The 17,481-nt window shown below is 37.2% G+C and overlaps 1 protein-coding gene across 3 annotated transcripts in view; it reads left to right on the plus strand.

The window, feature by feature from the left end:
- LOC100488102 (dynein heavy chain 5, axonemal) overlaps positions 1-17,481 on the plus strand; it is a 267,205-nt gene that overhangs the window by 188,593 nt on the left and 61,131 nt on the right. For all 3 annotated transcript variants that reach the window (XM_031903513.1, XM_031903511.1, XM_031903512.1), the window contains 6 exons: positions 820-1,038; positions 2,055-2,231; positions 9,997-10,191; positions 10,634-10,789; positions 12,160-12,342; positions 16,554-16,724. In XM_031903513.1, coding sequence (XP_031759373.1) covers positions 820-1,038; positions 2,055-2,231; positions 9,997-10,191; positions 10,634-10,789; positions 12,160-12,342; positions 16,554-16,724 — 1,101 coding nt within the window. The remainder of the gene's footprint in view (positions 1-819; positions 1,039-2,054; positions 2,232-9,996; positions 10,192-10,633; positions 10,790-12,159; positions 12,343-16,553; positions 16,725-17,481) is intronic.

Raw genomic sequence — 17,481 nt, forward strand, 5'->3', positions numbered from 1 at the left:
ACTAATTTTAAAGTATTGCTCCTGTTAGAGGAGTGGAATGCTCTCTTTGTTTGCACTGTCAAGGTATTCCTTGCACCTTTATAAAATATAGATCTTCTTTACATTACATAACAGCCACGAAAAGCATGTTCTGAAAAACACATGTACACATTTAGCACTACAGGTAATTGCTAGAAGAGTCTTTTAGTAGCCTGTTCCTTGTTCTAGTGATAATAATTACACATATGCATCAGCAGCTGCATTCCAGTCTGCTAAGGGCTTTTCAACCCATTCTTCAGAGACAAAAAAATTAAACAAGAGTTAATTAAAATGCTGCACTGTATGGTGCTCCAAACGGGTATAAAGAGAGGGGTCTTTGCCAAACTAAAATTTGAGTTTAATTATTGCTGTTAATAAATCATTCTAAATAGAAAAAAAAAAATTTAATCAACAGTGTCTTAAAAATTCTACAAACAAGGTGCAGTAAAATGAATTTTGCTGCTGGGTGCCGAAGTATTCTTCATTAGAATGACACCCTACTGCTTTCTTAACAATTAGTTATGTTTGTAAAGTTGGGTTATTTGCAGTAAAATACTCCTTAGTGCCAGATTTATGACTATGGAAATGGGAGTAGAAACAATGTAACACAATCTTAGAATGATTTAACTGACTTACATGTTTGCTGCAGTCTAAAGAAACACTACTGCAATTTAATGGTTTGGCGGAGTAGGTAATTATACCTATTTAGATTTATGGGCCAAAGTTACAGGAAACAATGCAGTCTAATTATAGAGGGGAAATACTAAGTATATTATGATATATGTACAATTCTTTCTCTAGGCTAACTTGGCATTGCAAGGAGCCAAGCTTGCTGTTGCTCAACAAGAACTGAACAATGCACAGAGCCAACTCGATGCCAAACAAAGGGAGTTAGATGATGTGCAAGCCATGTATGATGCAGCAATGAGGGAGAAGCAAGCACTGCTGGATGATGCAGAGGCATGCAGGCGGAAAATGATTAATGCAACAGCACTCATTGAAGGGCTGGGTGGAGAAAAAGTAAGCAGCAATGATCAAATCACTAAAAAAGCAAGGCTATAAAAATAGAATTTCTAATGCATAGTCTTGTAAATACTTTTTACAATACTGAAAGCACCCTAGCAAGACTACACTTTTGAGCCCTCCCTCCATTACTACATTTGTCAAACAAAATAATAGCTCTCTCTACTCTAATTCCAAGTGTGCCACTAAAATTTGTAGGCCCTTGCAGCATTGCACTGGCTGCACTGTGACTAGTTGCTCCCATCAATGCCACTGCTAGAGATGTAGATGTAGTTCCAAATCAACTGGCATCCCACATCTTCCCTAATTTAGCTAAACTAATCAATAGGCAGTTCACAATTCAAAACTGCAGTTATGCAGTTTTTTTGTTCTATATTGGGCTTTTTGGTACCTGCTATTTACCTTGGTTGCCATTGCTATGTATGGTTAAACTTCATCTATGCCACGGGCCTTTTTTATCTTTGGTATTCCAAGGGTGTCCCAACTGTGCAGCTTGATTTAACTTAGGTCTTTCCACTTAAGACTGGGGGGTCAGACTTCCTGCATTGCCGTGGGGTACCCCAGTTCTAAGTTCATCCCTGAATTGCTCCTGAAAACATATGGTCATAATTAGTAAAGAATTGCAGATATTTATTTTTTATAGATCTTTTCTTATTTTCAAAAATATATTTTTAAATGTGAATAAAAGTTTTGTGCTCAATGGCAAAGATAGCTGAAGGCATCTACCATTCTTTTTAGTTTTGTATTTAAACATAAATAAGACCATAAAAACATGAATAAATCCTTTTCTTCCCTTGAGCGTTCAAATGCAGAGCTCTTCATAACTAATATACTATTGTGCTTATGTAGCAAATTTTTTTTCTACCTAAGGTTCTTATGGCTGAACAATTAAAATGATTATAATGTGTGAATTGTGAAGCCCAAAATATGTATGTTTTATTCTTTTTATTCAATACAATATATAAGCAGCTACACAGTGTACGGTTAAAAGTTTTCTGTTATCTTCCCTACAGATACGTTGGACAGAGAGCAGCAAAAATTTCCAGAATCAAATCACTCGCTTGGTAGGAGATGTTCTTTTAGCAACAGGATTCCTTTCCTATAGTGGCCCATTTAACCAAGAATATAGAAATTTGTTGCTTCAGTTGTGGAAGAAGGAGATGAACAGCCGTAAAATACCGCATAGTGAGGTAATGTAAAGCAATGTAGGATTATCTCTTTTTCTGCTAAGAGTATGCTATTCTTCTTTTATATCAGTATTACTTTCGGTATGATAAGCATCAGTATAGCTGCACCCAGGTCCGAAGACCTAAAAGTCTACTTCCTTAGATCCCAGAACTGCAAATGCACATTTCTTACCTGAATAAGATTCTGTTTACCTTTTAAAACCTACTACTGAGGAAACAATTTCCAATATAGGCAGTATTTGTTGATTCAGCTGTTGCAGGACTGAAACCTTCATGTCAGCTTTTTCTGCCAAAATTATAGCGCAGCAGGCCATATTATTCCAAATGTGATATTGACTAATTCCCACTGTTTATGCAAGGTATTTCCACTCTTTAGGCATGTTATGTACACACATTTGGTTAGACGTATGATTATTGCATGACTGGTGACCCTACACACTGAATGGGATGAGGTACACAAGTGCAAAGTAAAGCTCTTAATTTTGTATTTTGGGTAAAAATCTTCAACCACTTCTAAGCAGGAGAGGTTTACCCTACATGGGCAATTGTTCCAAAGCTGACTGTATAAACCAGTTTACTGCTTAAAGGAACACTATACTCCCCTCTTTAAAAATATATTGCATAAACAATTTCATATGTAAAGCCCTGCTTCATCTAAATAAACCATTTTCAGAAAAATATACTTTTTTTAGTAGTATGTTCTATAGGTTACTCCTAAATAGAAAATTGCCATTTTAAGAATTATGTGCTGCCTCCTGGGATCATAGGATTCACAGTGCACACAAACAAGCCAAGGGCACACATACATGCTAAGTCACATCAGCCAGTTAATGGACAGAGTTCTGACTTTTGCTTCCACACTTCTTCCTGTTACAGTTAAAGCTGCATTATTTCTGATCATGTGATCTCTAAAGGGAGCACACAGCCCATCACTAAATGGTGGATCAAAGAAAAGGATGTAAAAAGGCAATATTTACTGCTATATATATATTCCAGTTTGGTGAGATTCTTTAATAGGTCACTCAACATAATATAAACTAACTGTCCTCATTGTCCCTCACTTTTCTTAATGTAATGTACAAATGTTCAGCATAATGTACTCTTGCAATGCAATGAAATAAACATATTCAAATATACAAACATAATAGGGTCTAGATTATAACTAGAAAGTTAAAGATAATAATCATTTTGTAATGTGACAGAGATTTGATGTTTAATGGATGAATTTTTAGTGTTCTCTTTCATGTTATTTCAGACTATTACTAAATACAGCTAGAAAAAAGCTAGTGATATCTGGTTTATCATTCATCTCTGGATTTGATTTTGCCAGCCATTGTAACCTATTTTAATTCCCATTTCCATATACTATTTCATCGGTGTCTTCCTTTCATTCTGCTGTATTGATTTCCTCTCCCCCTTGACTGTGCCAATTGTAATATTTCCATTATTCATGGGAAATGAAGACACTCTGACAGTCAGGACTCGTGGCTTTCTTCAAGCAGAAATAGAAATTCCAAGGCTAAATTTCTTAATCTATGTTCCATCATTCCTCTTTCTCTCATAGTTATAAACTGCAGGTATTACATTTCAAAACAGAGCACCCAGCATTTGGTAATAAAAGACTTTTTCTTTTTGCCTATTGATACCTTACATTTTGGTTAAGTGTGTTCTTTACAAAAATTTAATGCCATTTTAATGCCAAATGAACAATATGCTGTTTAACTTATAGCAATAAAGCGCACAAGTAAAAAATTAAAATTCATTTTTAATTCTGCCGTAAAACTTTCAGTTAGGGGATCTTTCAGAAATAATAATTTTTCTTTCATATTTACAAAAATATTGGTGCTTTGAATTACATGTAGAATTCTATCATCAATGTTGTCTTTGATTTTGAGTACTACACTACATTTTAGATACTAGCGTTATATTGTACAAAATTCTGATTTTTGTGCACTTCCCAATACTTGAAGGGCTCTGTTCAAAATGTTCTGTAACACTTTGTGGTACTATAAAAGTATTCTCTTGTGAAGGCCAACTCTGCTACCTACTTGTGTTCCTTGGATGCCCCAGAGACAAATAAGAGCATAAGACAAACAAGAGCATATTCAAAAGGACATATGTGCAAATTCAAAAGCACATGTGTTAAGGCTTAATTGAATGCAATAACTATGCAGTCAGTATAACCCTATTAATGACGGTTTTCATAAATCACATGTAGTTATCTGATGACCCAATAGCCTTGTATGTATGTATGTATAACTTTATTTATAAAGCGCCACAAGGGTATGCAGCGCTGTACAGTCTTACAGAATTACACACAGGGAATAGCCTTGCAGTACATCTGATATTGCTATTTTGTAGAAAACACCTTGACTCACAAAATAAAAAAGAAAATGGGCCCAAGCCCAAAAATTTTACTCTTATTCATGTGAATGAGGTAACTAAACTAAAGGCTCACCATGTCCGGATCAAGGGAACCCCTGCACTTTGCATCTGCCATGTATCAAGTATAATGTATTGGACTTTTTTTTCACCTATGTAACCTTTAAAAAAAATCATCTACATTTAAGGGGCTCAACACCAAAAATAATTAAACAAGTATATTTTGAATGATAAAAGAAAGTTAAATTCTAAGCAAATATACCTTTGCCGTATTACATTCCTGAAATACTACTGATATTTTGTTTTTATTCAAAACAGTATCTCTTATGGCCATTTCTATTCATTGCATGTCTTGTTTTCTGTGTCTGACTTGGGTGTTTGGGGCCTACCAGGGATGCCAACTCAGGGGCCCCCATTACAGTTTCAAGCTTCTCCACAAGGCAAACCTGGCAAAACTTAAGTAAAATTTCATTTTTCAAAATTTTCCAGTTTCACAATTTTTCTGCAAGGCCAAACAGATTAGCTTCACTTATCAGTACAAAAGAGTTCTGGAGCTTGCAACTTCTGTTGCCTGTTAAACATATATGAAACTCAGGATCTAGGGCTAAACTTCGCTATTAACAGTCATCTCTCTTTAATAATATAGCAGCAGTTCAGGACAGCTAATATAATATTCACTTAAAAATTGGTTTGGCTCAGACAGCCAACAATTTTTCTTGTATGAGATTTTTGGAACAATATCCTTTTTAATGAACAGTACACATAAAAAAATCTTAAAGGGCTTTCGCAATGTATATTTTTCTTGTTGATATTAAAGGAATTGAATACTTTACACTTGTAAAGTCTCAGTAAACATAGACATTTGTTAATCATAGACTTGTACAGCTAGAAGCAATTCTATCAAAATAAATTGCGCTGTGATGATAAATAGGTGATGGATTCAGAATTTAGTTTAAATGCAGTGCTGCTAGATACTTTCTCTGCTTGAAAAGGCTTTATGAGATTGCAGACTGCTTTAGAAATAGCTGATTGCATGTTTTAGCAGCCTTATCTCAGGAAATATTTAATGTCAGTGTAGTTTTGCATCTTGCTAGAGGCAAATCTGAATGCGTATTATGCCTCTTATAAGTAATGGAGAATGCTAAAATAGTAACTGGAGGTGCAGTTAAGGTTCAATAAAGAGAAGAAAGGAGGGTGTCAAAAACTACTTTTGTATAATGAAAATGTAAGCTAGTTTCCAATAAATATTAATTATTTGTAAATGTAATTGAAATGTAACTGAAAGCAGTCTGATTTCTGGCAACTCTTCAGTATACATTTATTATTTGTAAATGTAATTGAAATATCACTAAAAACAGCCTGTTTTCTGGTTCTGATTTTCAAAACAGTGTAAGCAGAAGCCTAGTCTCCTCTGGGTCTGTTAATCAGCTTTATTGTGAACATTGTTTCAGGAGTGCACAGAATGTACAGCCAGACTTGGGGAGGCCATACACGGCTGCCAATTCAGCTAATTCAGTCCAAATCTGCAGCTGTCTGTGTATGGGGCACTCCAATGGGCCTACCTAACCAATACCTGGCTGAATATTGCCCAGATATTGAAAATCCTGTTTAAGCATTGACCGCATCTGCCCCTAGGACCAGACGAACAAATCATCTGATATTGCGCCATAAGCTTATTTAGCAAGTTTACTATTGCTTTCAGCAGCAATTACATTTACAAATAACTTTTGAAGTATAGTGAGGGGGGGGAGGGGTGGAGAAAAAAAGGGAAGAGGGGGGTAAACAGAAGTTAAAGGAGAAGGAAAGGTAAAAACGGAGTAAGCTTTATCAGAAAGGTCTATGTAAATACAGTCATAAACAGGATTTATTGTCTCCTTTTTTGTTAACATGAAGTGTCTGACTTCCTCTCTCCGACAAATCCTTAATTCCCTGGATCAGAGTCTCCCCAGCTCTCTCTTCTCTAATGGTGAGCCAGCTGAAACTTGATAATACACCAATCAATTAGTATTCCCATCACAGTCACCTAACACTGTACTGAAGCAGAGAGGCATGTTGTAAAATCAGTTGCACGCTGCTTTACAGGACAGCTCGGTATAATGGGATAAGCCAGCTGTCACTCTGCTAGTCTTCATGCACAGTATATATACAAAAAATGCAAGGTTTCAAAGGATAAGGCCATTAAAGGAGAAGCAAAGGCTAATAAAGAGTTAATCTCAAGCTGCAGGCATATCTACAGTTGTCTCAATAGTGCCCTTAAGTCTCCCCATCTTTCTCCCGTTCAGATGATCAGAAGCCAGACAGGAAGAAAAAACGCTGAGCTGTGTAAAGAAAGTTCCCATAATGCCTCACACCTGCACAGACACCCAGACCAAGTGAACATGCTCAGTTAGTTAGACTATGAGTCAGATCCACATTCCTAAGGGGGGGGAGTGAGTTCTTAGCATTCTTAAGGGAGGGGGGAGCAGCAGAGAGGAGAGAGCTGAAAGCTGCGTGTCTCTGGCAGAGGAAAACAGACACAACTAATCTTTTTTCAGAGAAGTCAGTGCAGAGTTTCTGTGATTGCTTATGGCTGTATTTACATAGACCTTTCTGATAAAGCTTACTTAGTTTTACCTTTCTTTCTCCTTTAAGCTTTCTTTTATAGTTAGCTTGAGCCATGACTTGAAGGCATGCTGGTTTCTGTCACTGCACTGGAGGTTCAGGCATGTACATGAATGTGGCAGAATGACTTTAAAGGTGCATTACAACTAATTTGTTGTGAAAAATAGTATGAAGTCGCCCGTCATTCTAAAGATGAAGCTATTGCACACCTTGGTGCTATATGCATTTATTTTTTAAAAGTTTATTTTAACTTGTACCTTAAAAGTTGTGATAATTATCTGTTTAAATGGATTGAGAAAATGGGACATGACAAGCTGTGTCTGCATTAGTGTTTCTTTACATTTTTATTGGGGTTTGTTTGATACTATTTCCTATTTTTTCTGTATTTCAGCGCCTCATAAATACCCATTGTAAATAGCATAGGCGTTCATTTTGTGTCCATCTCTATAATGAACCCTTATAAAAGGGAAATGCAAATCCTTTTACATTTCACACAAATATATAGATAAGGATTGTGCTTAAAAAGTTGTGTTTTATTGAGAAATTCCATTAAAACCCTCACTAGTCCCGCCCATCTGTTCCACTTCCTGCTGGCTGAATTCTCTGGATGAGCTGGGGAGCCGGCGGCCCTCCGTACACTGCATTGTAGGATAGGAACCAATCAGCAGCTAGGCTGACCTGATAGGGAACTGAAGCCTGTCTTTGCTTGTGGGAGTACAGGGCTGTGATTGGCTCTCCCCCTTCTACTGTGCTTCTGGCAGGGACCGTTAGGACACGCCCACTCTTCATTTCACACACCTACAGAGAAGCCAGAGGATCTATAGGGAGCTCCAATAAAGGGGCCATTGTTACAGATAGGATTAATTTTTAGCACAAAGTGAAACCAGCACCGTATATTAGTCATAATTGCCTACAAAATTAGGGTTTTTCCCATTTATCCAATATGTCTCCTGTAAAAGATCAATTTGAAAGGAACTGAACAAACACTCCTGCAATTATGGCAGCATGCATATTTTTATGTTATTGCTTCTTGTGCAGAGCAAGTCATACATAAATCCTTTTCTGATGTAAAGTAGTTGGTATCTAAGCTGTAGCGCAAATACTCGTATTTCCCATTTCTTTGTCATTTTAAATTGTACAAATGTGATTGAGAATGTCCAGCCTTCTGTGTCACTTCCAGCTCTGTCTGTGTACAGGACATATTCATTCATTCTCAGTGTCAGCTTTGTATTTGCTGGTTCCAATAGCACACAATAATTGTCATGGTTCAAAAAACCAAAAAATGACACAGGAAGTTTATGAACTGAAAAAATGACATTGTAATGAAAAAATGTTTCCACTCACAGAGATTTCATTGACATGCCTGTGTGCTAGTGTTACAACTGAGCTGAATTTGTAAGCCATGATTCCAATCAGGTGTATAAATTATCACAATATAATGTTATATATATGTATATATATATATATATATATATATATATATATATATATATATAATGTTTTTTTTAATGTTAATTTTTTACAACCACCAATCACAATTCACCTATTGACTTTTATCAGTTTAAGTTTAAAGTGCTGACGTTCTTTAACTATTAATTCTAGGGTCCCTAAACCCAGAGTCACTGGGTAACTGAAGTTCCAGGTTAGAAAAATGGGCGGAGCCACCAACTGCCAATCAGATGTCACTTATTGACTTTTAGAGGGAAATTTAAATTGCTTCACAACAAAAGATTACCAGTACAATGTGGCGATTCTGTGCAGGGTATCAACCCTTGCAGCTTTATTGCAGAAAAAATCTAACATTTCAGGGGTTGTCCCCTTCATCAGACATAACCATTCTCATTTTTTGTTGTGAATCCATATTGGTTAGGGGGTCCCGTCCCCCATAATTACGGAGCACCGGGCGGAAATAGAAGGAGAGGTCTGGGTATGCATGTGAAAAGATTTTTTACTACTGAAATTTAAATTGCTGCCAACATTATTAAAACCAGGGTCCCCAAACTTTGCACAGTGGTTTTTACTATATAACTGTGGTCCAAGTTTAGAAAAACTGGATGAAGCCAACAACAGCCAATTAGATTTCATTCAGTGACTTCACTTTTTTCAAACCAACATGAAGTTTGTTGTCAAACTTCCCTTTCTAGTTTACTGTACTGTTTTGCTGTCATTCTTCTAACCTTACATATTTTTTCTTTAGTTACATATAACAACAGGCATTAATGATTCAATTAAAAATTGCTCATTTTTATTATCTGAATCCTTAGTAAGTGTAGTATAGAGTAAGGCTTACCTTATAACCAGCAACCAACCAACAGTATCTCAGAGTAGGGCAGTTGTAGTTGGGGCAGCACTACTGTCAGACCTGGGCTGTCAATCTGTGGATTCTGGCAAATGCCAGAGGGGCTACTGTAAGATGCCATAGACAGCTCTGTGGGCCTCTGTGTATTTAAAATGTCAGGGCCTATTTTGAATCCCAGTCCAGGTCTGACTGCTATGTAAGCCTATGTCTTCCTCACTCATTTTTTCATATTGGATGACAAATATAATTATGAATGTAACTTAAAATTAGTAAGGAAAAGATAGAGCAAGGGAAGTTCCTTTTAAAGCCAGCACTGCGCCAACTTGTTCTGAATTTGAAGCTGTAATTACTGCCAAAGGAGAGGTTTCCAGGATATCAGATTGAGTATTTGCAAATCACTTACAAAATACACACTTTTACAATCATTAAAGCAATAACCATGTTAATTAATTTGATATCATATTATAATATAAAACTCCTGTTTAGGATCTGAACCTCATCTCTATGCTTGTTGACAATGCTACTATCGGTGAGTGGAACCTTCAAGGACTTCCGAATGATGACCTTTCCATCCAGAATGGAATAATAGTCACTAAGGCATCCCGATTTCCACTGTTGATAGATCCACAAGGACAAGGAAAAATATGGATCAAAAACAGAGAGAAAAACAATGAACTACAGGTATGGATAAACAAAAACAACAACTCTGTGCTCCATAAGTTATGTCTTTTTGCACATCTTAAGCCATATATTCTCTAAAAGTGTTACTTTTAAATATTGTGTTCCACAAATTTAAATTTGTAATTCTGTTAGATATTTGTTGTCAGTAACTGTAAAACCCTTCATCTGCAATGCACCCTTTGTTGCATCTATCAGTTATATCTCCTCTACTTATGTTACACTTACAAATGTTATGCCTGCAGCTCTGTAATTAAAGTTAAATGTTATAGCCCATATGCTGTTAATAAATCGAATGGGAAAATAATACCCAATTATAACTGTATTTATCTTTCCTGTTCAGCACATACAGCTGAGTTAAAGCATCAGAACATAGTAATATGGAGAAGTTTCCTAGGCTCTGGAAGAACATTTTTATATTAATATTTTGTTTGAATGTGTGCAGGTAACTTCCCTGAACCACAAGTATTTTAGAACTCACCTAGAAGACTGTCTTTCATTGGGAAGACCTCTCCTAATAGAAGATGTGGGAGAGGAACTTGATCCAGCGCTAGACAATGTTCTGGAGAAGAATTTTATTAAATCTGGATCTACCTTCAAGGTAAACTAAATATACATGTTCAGTAACAAGAAAGTTATAAAAGAATATGGTAGTTAGTACAGCTTTTTTTTACTATAATTGTGCATTTTACATCTAAAGAACAAAGCAGCAGCAAGAGGCCATTCAGGAACCTGTAACAGTAACAGAAATCATTTTCATTGGTAAAAACTAGGAGCCAACAATACAGAGTAAAAAAATACAATGTTCAGGATAGCCATTCCTTGTTCCTGTATCATGCCTTTCCCAAAACAAAAGCATGTTTTCAGAAAAAAAAATACAGTAATGACAATGGAGAAGTGAGGTATTGAGGTTGTTAGATGAAATCTTAATGAGAGCTGACAAGGAACACTTTGGGAGCTAAAGTAAAGCCATTAAAACTTGATTTTCCTTCCTAGAGGACCACACCCCACCCATTGAAAGTATCTATTTGTATTGTGTGAGCAATGACTACTGCTTATTTTATTTTTTACCAAGAAAGCAGGAAAACAAGTTGGCTGTTATGGTACTTAACAAGTACCTTAACAAGTTAGTTAGTTGGCTAAGTATTTTAACATGTATCTTAACAAGTTGGTTAGTTGGCTAAGACAAAGGTATATCAAGATAGATAGCATCTTTACAGAGATGGACTTTTTTGGACTTAATTATTGGAGTTAAATCAAAAATGCAATTAATTGTACAATTTGGCGACTAATACTTTAGCTATATAAAGATAAAACCGAGTTACTAAAATAATGTTTTTATGTATATTGTTAATATCTATGAAAGGGCCACATAGTCCCAGGCCTGGTGTAGCAGGGCAGATCTTAAAAACCACATACATTACATTCGGTAGCTTTAGTGTTCTGCCCCTCCCCAGTGAGATTTTTTTTTTTAATATTACAGGTATGGAATAAGTAATCCGGAAACCCTTTATCCAGAAAACTCCAAATAACAGGAAGGCCATTTCCCACAGACTCCATTTCAAATTTTAAAACACTATTTCCTTTTTTTCTGTAATAATAAAACAGTGCATTGTACTTGATCCTAACTAAGATATAACTAATCCTTGTTGGAGGCAAAACAATCCTGCTGGGTTTAATTGATGTTTAAATGATTTTTAAGTAGGAAATCCAAATTATGGAAAGATCCCTTATCTGGAAACGCCAGGTCCTGAGCATTCTGGATAACAGGTCTCATACCTGTACCAGAGGCTGACGTGTGTTTGTGTTGGGTTGATAACTAATTTACTTTTATTAAATATATATGAAAGACAACCCTGCTATCCTGCCTGCCCACTTGGAGAATTCCTACAAGTACAATAAAAACAAGGTGCATCACCTACAATGAGGTTATTACATTATTTCTTACTGAATGCATAATCTTTATTTTAGGTTAAGGTTGGGGATAAAGAAGTTGATGTGATGAAGGGCTTTGCACTTTATATTACCACAAAATTGGCAAATCCGGCTTACACACCAGAAATCAGCGCAAAGACAGCTGTCATTGACTTTACTGTCACCATGAAAGGTTTGGAAGACCAACTTCTTGGGCGAGTCATTCTCACAGAAAAGCAGGTATAAATATTCATTTTAGATTCCATAAATTATTATTATATCACTGACCAGGAAGTGCATTGTAAATGCATCTGTCTGTTCAGTGTTGGACTGGCCCACCAGCATACCAGGAAAACTCCCGGTGGGCCCAGGTGTCAGTGGGCCCTCCTGCTCCTGACCATTTGGCCTGTTTCATGGTCATTCCCTATTTCTGAATGGGAACAAAGAGGAGAAATAGATGGAAGAATAGATGCTAGCATGTAAATAATAGAGACTAGGAGAATAAAGAGGCTGAATGAGAAAAGGAGGAAAAATAGTTTGGAAAGTGGGCCCATGTGCTAAGGTTTTCTTGTGGGCCCCTGGGGTCCCAGTCCGACACTGTGTCTGTTTTAATTAAAAGGGGTAACCTTTTGTTTCTCTGTTATGAAATTTTACAAATGAGGAATGGTTGGTTGTTAGAATTCCCTCCCAGGCAGGGTCGGACTGGGGAGTGCAGCCACCCCAGGGGCCCCGCACCCCCCAAGGTGCCCCTGCCGGCCCCGTACCCCACAGGGGCTCCTGCCGCTCCCCCCTAACCCCCTGCAGGGGCCCCGACGTCCTCCCCTGAGTGCGCGTAAGTAAAACGCGTCAGGGGAGGACATCGGCGGTCAGGGGAAGTGGCAACGAGGATCAGGTCTGGGCCACCAGGTTTTTTTCCAGTCCGACCCTGATCCCAGGAGTCTGCAGAACTCATTCTTCATGTCTGATTTTTTGGGCGAGATATCTATTGGCTGTCCTTTAGGGCTCATAATAAGCTGTCAACTCAGTTTGAAGAGGCAAAATTGGCAAATAAAATATGCCTGTGTATGGCAGTTTTTAGTTTGCAAATCATCTGATAACTACAGAAAAGTACATGTATTAGTCTCCCTAATTACCTGGTTAAATCATCTGGCAACTTTATTTTGCTGTCATTGTTAAATCAGCCACAGCATTTGTCGGGGAAATTCAGTTACCGAAGACCACTTGAAAAAAAAGATTTTAAAACGTTTATTTGACACAAGCTGCATGGATTCTGAATTCACAAAGAGTCAGAAATGACATGACAAAAATGACAGTTTATATAGTCTTTTTATGCTTAGCATACTAAAAACATGCCACTGTGTGTCACAATAGGCAAAAAGGTCACCCTATAAACCCTTCTGATCTGCAGTTTTATTATACAGCTCCCCCACCCCATTAAGACATCAGTTACCACTTGAATTAGTAACAGTGTAAGTTAGGTTGAAAAAAGACATACGTCTATCAAGTTCAACCATAATGCCAATAACCTGCCTAACTGCTAGTTGATTCAGAGGAAGGCAAAAAAAATCCCATCTGAAGCCTCTCTAATTTGTCTCAGAGGGGGAAAAATTCCTTCCTGACTCCAAGATGGCCATTGGACCAGTCACTGGATCAACATGTACTAAGAGCTATCTCCCATAACCCTGTATTCCTTCATTCCCTAGAAAGCTATCCAACCACTTCTTAATGCTATATAATGTATCAGCCAGAACGACTGATTCGGGGAGGGAATTCCACAACTTCACAGCTCTCACAGTAAAAAATCCTTTCCGAATATTTAAACAGAACCTCCTTTCTTCTAAACAGAGTGGGTGCCCTCTGTTGGTAGGGCCTCCTGGTAAATAAAGCATTAGAGAGGTTATTATATGATCCCCTTATATATTTATACATTGTTATCATGTCACCTCTTAAGTTCCTCTTCTCCAGTGTAAACAATCCCACCCTGGCCAGTCTTTCTTCATAACTGAGATGTTCCATACCCTTTGCCAGCTTAGTTGCCCTTCTCTGGACCCTCTCTAATTCTCTAATTCCCATTTGAGCACTGGAGACTAAAACTGAACAGTATATTCTAGATGGGGCCTTACCAGTGCTCTGTAAAGGGGAAAAATAATGCCCTCCTTCCGCAAATCTATGCCGCTTTTAATACAGCTCAAAACCTTGTTTGCCCTTGCAGCTGCTGCCTGGCATTGTTTGCTACAGCCAAGTTTATTATTTACAAGGACTCCAGGGTTCTTCTCCATTATGGATTTGCCTAGTGCAGTCCCATTTAGTATATAAGTGGCATACTTTTACATCCCAGGTGCATGACCTTACATTTTTCCACATTTTTGCCGCTCAGATTTCCAGTTTGTCAAAAACCTGCTGCAAGGATGCCACATCCTGGATAGAATTGACTGGGCTGCAGAGTTGTGTGTCGTCTGCAAACACTAATACATTGCTTATAATACCCTTCCCTAAGTCATTTATGAACAAGTTAAACAAAAGTGGACCCAGTACAGAACCCTGAGGAACCCCACTGAGAACCTTATTCCAAGTAGAGAATGTACCATTAACAACCACTCTCTGTACCCGATCCTGTAGCCACTTTTCTATCCATGTGCAAAGGACTTCACTAAGACCAATAGACCTTAGTTTAGAAAGCAGTCATTTGTGGGGAACAGTATCAAATGCTTTGGCAAAATCCAAATAGATCACATCTACTGCACCCCAACTGTCCAGCTTCTTACTAACCTCATCATAAGAAGCAATTAAATTGGTCTGACATGACCTGTCCTTCATAAAGCCATGCTGATTACTGCTCATAATGCCATTCTCCAGTACATAATTTTGTGATCCCTTAACAAGCCTTTAAATAACTTGCCCACCACAGATGTCAAACTTACTGTCCTTTAATTGCCTTGCTGAGATCTTAGTCCCTTTTTAAATATAGGAATGACATTAGCCTTCTTCCAATTCATAGCTACCATACCAGATGAAAGTGAGTCTGAGAATATCAGAAACAGAGGCCACTGTAAAACTGACCCTTGCTCTCTCAGTACCCGAGGGTGTATTCCATCTGGCCCAGGTGCCTTGTTCACATTAATCTTGTGTAAACCTTTAAGCACCATATCCTGTGTCAACCACTGCATAGTTGGAGCTGAGGCAACAGTGCGGCTATTGGCACTCTGGCTCCTCTACTGTATACACAGAAGAAAAGAACTGGTTTAGCACATTTGCCTTTTCTGTATCCGCTGTAACCATACTATTAATCAATGGGGCCACACTCTCAACCTGCATCTTTTTACTATTAATATACTTAAAAAACTTTTTGGGGTTAGTTTTAGCCTGTGCCGCAATGTGCTCTTCATTTTCTATCTTTGCCTTCCAGATTGCTGTTACAACACTTGTTATAGTGTTTATATTTACTAAATGCAGCATCTGTCCCCTCTGACTTTTATTTCTTAAAAGCCTTCCTTTTTTTCCCTTTTAGCTTCTTTACTTCAGAATTAAGCCACATAGGGTGATTCTTAACACATCTACATTTTTTTATTAATGGAATAAATTGAGAACAGTCATTATTTAATATTGTTTTAAATGACAACCATTTCTGCTCTGTGTTTTTAGCAGAAAATATGATGCCCCAATCTATGCACTGAAGCGCTTCCCTCAAGGGGTTAAAATTTGCTTTTCTAAAATTCAGGGTCTTTGTTGACCCAGCGTATATTTGTTTCCTGCACCAAACATCAAATGAAATAGCATTATGGAAATTATTACCCAGGAGTTTAACCACTTGCACATTTGCTATACGTTCCAGGTCTTTAGAGATCATTAGATCCAATATAGCATGGTTCCTGATTGTCTCCTCAACAACCTGTGACATAAAGTTGTCACGCAACAAGTTTATAAACTTGTTCCTCTTTACTGTCCTGGCAGTATTATTGATCCAGTCATTTTCAGAATAATTAAAATCCCCCATTATTATCACTTGCCCCAAACTAGCAGCCTTTTCTATTTGCAACAGGAGCTGAGCCTCCTCCTCTTCGCTTACATTAGGGGGTCTATATCATACCCCTCCCATTATTTGGTGGACTCTTTACAATCTGTGAGAAGTTCAACCCATAGGGCTTCAGTTACCTCATTTACCACCATCACCATTTACTTCCCACTTAACGAAGAGACACACTCCTTTTCTTTTTTTATTCTATTCTATTTCTATTGTTGTAAAGTGATTTGAGTCCCAATATTAAAACAGTATTCAAATGTTTTTGAACACATAAATCAATAAAATAGCAGTTAATCTTTTGTCTGGCAGACTCCATTCTTTCCTATCTGAAGTACATAGTTTGACGATAAGCATAAACACAGTAAAACTATTCTTAACCAGCCCTGATTTTGAAACATACAAACATACACATTTTTCATTTTGTCCGCAGGAGCTGGAAGCTGAAAGAGTTAAGCTAATGGAAGAAGTGACAACTAATAAAAGGAAAATGCAGGAACTTGAGGACAATCTCCTTTTCCGTCTGACTAGTACCCAGGGCTCTTTAGTCGACGACGAATCTCTGATTGAAGTGCTCAGAATAACAAAATCCACAGCTGAGGAGGTACAACATATATTATGATTATTTTAATAAAGATGTCAACCCAAATTAAATGCTTTATGTGGGCAGCTTCACATTAATGGAAATAACAGAAAAATATTTTTAATCCTAATGAATAAATGCAAGTTCAACTTTGCCAGAAGGGCTTTTAGTCTCTTGGAGTATAATAATAGTGACACTAATTATACAGCAACAGTAGTTGTAAAAGACTTTCATGTAATAAATAAACCATTTAATGTAATACTTGCCACTTTTGACAATGAATGAATGAAGGGATAACAAACCCAAGAACTTTATATATAAATTTAGCTTTACCTACATTACAGAATTTTGTTTTGCTTTTTCACTCCACATTTTTTAAAGATTAAGGTGTCATTTAGTATACACTAAAATGCTTTTCCCCCACAGTGATTATAATGTTTTATTGTGTAGTCCCTTTTGGAACCAAAAAACTAATTTATTGATCACAAGATTAGAAAATAATCCCTACTTTTTCAGCAACAGGATCATGTTTTTATGTGACAAAACTTGAGACAGTGTTAACCTTTGGCTATATAATATGGGGTAGCAACTGTGAACTTTCAGGTCACCTCTTAGATCTCAGGGAGGGCAAGAATCTTTGGTCTTATAAATAAGGCATTGCAACCTAATAGGAGAACCTAGTCACCACCACAGCAGTGGTCATTTGTGGGGAACCAATTTTCAGTTCAGTCTCTAGCTAATTGATAACTTGGCTTATATTTAAAGGACCATTGTACTC

Source organism: Xenopus tropicalis, chromosome 6 (assembly GCF_000004195.4).
Source record: "Xenopus tropicalis strain Nigerian chromosome 6, UCB_Xtro_10.0, whole genome shotgun sequence".
NCBI lineage: Eukaryota > Metazoa > Chordata > Amphibia > Anura > Pipidae > Xenopus > Xenopus tropicalis.